Source organism: Humulus lupulus, chromosome 3, assembly GCF_963169125.1.
Source record: "Humulus lupulus chromosome 3, drHumLupu1.1, whole genome shotgun sequence".
Taxonomy (NCBI): Eukaryota; Viridiplantae; Streptophyta; class Magnoliopsida; order Rosales; family Cannabaceae; genus Humulus; species Humulus lupulus.
The window spans coordinates 67,312,239-67,315,751 of NC_084795.1; the positions used below are offsets into that span (position 1 = coordinate 67,312,239).

General features: G+C 35.5%; 1 protein-coding gene across 2 annotated transcripts; it reads left to right on the forward strand.

Annotated features, from left to right (window-relative positions):
* Positions 1 to 882: 882 nt before the first annotated feature.
* LOC133821175 (transcription factor TCP12-like) lies at positions 883 to 2,819 on the forward strand. Of its 2 annotated transcripts, none has more exons than XM_062253637.1 (2): positions 883 to 2,014; positions 2,078 to 2,819. In XM_062253637.1, the coding sequence occupies exons 1-2, from the start codon at positions 1,223 to 1,225 to the stop codon at positions 2,546 to 2,548; spliced, it is 1,263 nt and encodes a 420-aa protein (XP_062109621.1). In that variant the 5' UTR covers positions 883 to 1,222; the 3' UTR covers positions 2,549 to 2,819. The 2 variants fall into 2 exon arrangements, with proteins under 2 accessions (XP_062109621.1, XP_062109622.1); XM_062253638.1 differs by having other exon boundaries at positions 884 to 1,132; positions 1,243 to 2,819.
* Positions 2,820 to 3,513: the final 694 nt, after the last annotated feature.

The following is a 3,513-nucleotide window of genomic DNA, read 5'->3' on the forward strand; positions in this document are numbered from 1 at the left end:
TACGAAGAAAATAGTATATTATACAGAAAAGCAAATAAAGTTAGCATGAGCCAACTTTGTCGGAACTTTGGAGAAAAAAGTGATAACGTGAAAAGGAGAACGAATATATAAGTAGAAAAGTTTAAAAAGGGAGACAAAGAAGGAGGGTGAGGCCTAGTTCAATTTACTATCATTATAAAAAATAAAAAAGAAGTAACTCCAACCAAACCAAAGTGGTAAATATGGTATTATTAGATAAAATAAATAGAGTGAAACTGAAAGTGACGTTTGGTCACACTTGGTCAAAACGAGCGTTGGCTTTCATGGCGGTAAAGACGCTTCATACGTGTAGTGTACATACACATTAGCCTCTCTCTGTTCCATTCATCATATAATTGGCCTCTCTCTCTCTCTCTTCTCTTTTCTTTCATCTCTCTCCCTCTCTAGGAAGCCTTGGCCTAGAAGATAGACATGTCCATTTTCTGCCATTTAATTTCCCATTGCTATCTCTCACTTTCTCTCTTCTTTTTCATTCATTTATTTATTTATTTTCAAGATGTTGACTGATCAGCTAGCTAAATTAGCCTATTCTTTCCAGCTCCCACGTGATATTTTCACTGTACCTGTCTTTTATTTTTTATTTTGGGTTCACTTGTATAGTAATTGTACTATATTATTATTCATCATGCACTATGTGCATATATCTAATAATAACCTATATTTCATACAAAATGTTTTATAAGTACCTAATAAATAAGGTTACATAACCCTCTTTCTTTCTCTTTATATATATCATCCAAACTTTAAAGCTTTCTTTTCTTTTTATCCGGTTTTTTTTTAAGAAAAAATGAAATTTACACATTCAGCTTTTAACTTATGCACAATTCTCCGGTAGCTAGCTAGCTCATCATACCAATCTCAGGTGGAACCAACAGTAGCAACTACCTATCCATATATAGATATGTTTATATAAATATATCTAGCTAGACACTGATATATATATATATATGTATAGCTATAGAGAGGAACATTCACTAACCAAATTAAAAAAACCCTCTTACTGAGTTTTCTTTTCTGTTCTAGCTACTGTATGCTTTTCTCTCTGAAGCAGTAACCCTAACCAACCATTTTTAATTTTCAGATCGGGAGAATAGTAAGAGCCAAACGTTTTTCCTCCTTTCTCTATTTATTAATATTTTTTTTTTCTCTTTAATAATATATATTGAGAGACTATTTAAGAGAGATGATGTTTCCCTATTGTAGTAACGATTACCAAAATTTCCCACGCACTAATCAGACGCATCAGATTATTGATGAGAAGCGAGATCGTCAAAACCCTGACTGTTACTCACAGCTGCCCACATTTTCTGAAGGCGAAAGGCTCATGTATAGTCATTTACTACCAATGATCACTCCAGCCGCCACTACTGCTACCACTAATGCTATCAGAACTAGTGCGAGTGATGATTATGTCACTACTTCAACTTTCTCATCAAAAGGGTTTTCGAAGAGGAAGCAGATCGAAAGAAGTGGTGGGGAGAAAACGACGAAGGTTAATAACCCCAGAAGAAGAGCTGGGAAGAAGGACCGGCATAGCAAGATCTCGACGGCTCAGGGCCTCAGGGACCGGAGGATGAGGCTTTCCCTTCAAATAGCGAGAAAGTTCTTTGATCTCCAAGACATGTTGGGTTTCGACAAAGCAAGCAAAACCATCGACTGGCTGTTCAACAAATCAAAAACTGCCATTACAGAGCTCAAACATTCGTTAATAACTAAGCGGAGTAATGATGGTGACGGTGACGATGATAAAGATAATGAAATCTTGGTGGTGAATGAAGACACCATGCCTGGTAGAGAGATCAAAAAGAAGAACAATTTCAGGAAGTTATATCATTCTAAAGTGGCGAAGGAATCAAGAGACATGGCTAGAGCGAGGGCTAGAGAAAGAACAAGAGAGAGATTATTGCTTCAAAAATCCACACAGAAAATCTCTCAACCGGAGACTACTCTGAAAAATATAGTGGCGGATCAAGAGGTATTATCAGAACATTACCATCATAATCATGTGGATTTGCTCGGCATTAATGAGAAATTTCAGGCTGCAGAGACGTCAACAATGACAACAAGTAGTGTAACCGATTATCAATCAGTGATGATGATGATGACGAGTAGCAGCAGTGGGGCAAATTCCGAGGACGATTTTCTAGGTTTATTTCATCCTGGGAACTGGGAACTCATCAACCCATCACCCTCCTTCTCAAAACCACAGTCATTCTGCTACATGAATAAGCCACATTATCTCATAAGTAACACTAGTACCACCTCCAATATCCAAGAAGAAAAGCCCAGTTCCCATTTTCTGAACACTACATCAAACACTAGTACCCGGGAAGAAAACCCTAGTTTGGTTTTCATGGCGGCACCCACGGCCTATCACCACCGTGAATCCGGAGGCCTAAACCCTATTAATCCGGTTGTCATCACAAGTACTACCTTAATTTCTCATATTGATCAAGACCACGAGGATCCCGCCGGTTCAAATCTCTTTCACAGAACAGTTCAATTCTAGAAAGCTGATTCTCTTGATGTGATGATCATCCCCCAGATGAATTATGCCAACAAAAATCAGTTAAATTAAGTTCTGTTTTCTGTTTAATTTGTAGAAGCAGATCAAATTTATTTTTTGAGCCTCCAAAAACCTAGATCCCCCCATCAAGGGTAGCACTTATTCATGAAATCGTTTCTTTTTGTCTTTAGGAGCTTCATTTATTATTGTTATCTACAAAAAAAAAATTGTATTGTATTATTTTCCCTGATTTATTAGTTTTATCATTTATGTATAGTTCTTCATGCTGACATGATTCATATTCATTTTATTAAGTATGAAACACCTAACTATATAAGGGACATATATATGTATATATATATAGATAGAAAGATATGTATGCAGTCAAAACATTTCAGAACTATATGAAAAAACAAGCTAGTCAAATGATTCTAAGGTTACCATATATATTGGTGGAATTCCTTACTGCAAATGACACTTAAAATATACATGTAGTATTATTCCACTATTCTAATTACTATTACGCTGGAGTGCTACTTGATTAAATTCCGTTCTCTGAGTATATTATTCAGGATCCTAACATATTTTTCCTTGGTTTTCTTATTGTTTTTTTTTTTCCTTCATTTTCTCATGGTTAGCATTATATAGATATATATATATATGGTCACTGTGAGTGTTTTGTAACTGTAATGATTCATAGATTTCCAAGTGTTTGACAGGGGGGTGGATCTCATGGCATACCTAGCTCAAAGGGTTGGACAAGCAACATATATGAAAAGTTCCAAAAACTCTATCCCAGGTATAATGTTATTAGAATTGAACTTATTAAAAGGATTTGATATATCAAATTATGATTATTTTTCCAGAGGATGAGTAGTTATAAAACACAGCTCCTAAACAAAATTACTATATGTTAGCAAAGACAGAGGAGTGTGGTTCACAAAAAATAGCATATTTTAATTGACCAT

Excerpts from the sequence above, each read along its gene's own strand:
- LOC133821175 (XM_062253637.1), top strand. The coding sequence starts at position 1,223 with ATGATGTTTCCCTATTGTAGTAACGATTACCAAAATTTCCCACGCACT. Across the intron at positions 2,015-2,077 it reads ATATAGTGGCGGATCAAGAG|GCTGCAGAGACGTCAACAAT; the intron begins GTATTATCAGAA and ends GAGAAATTTCAG.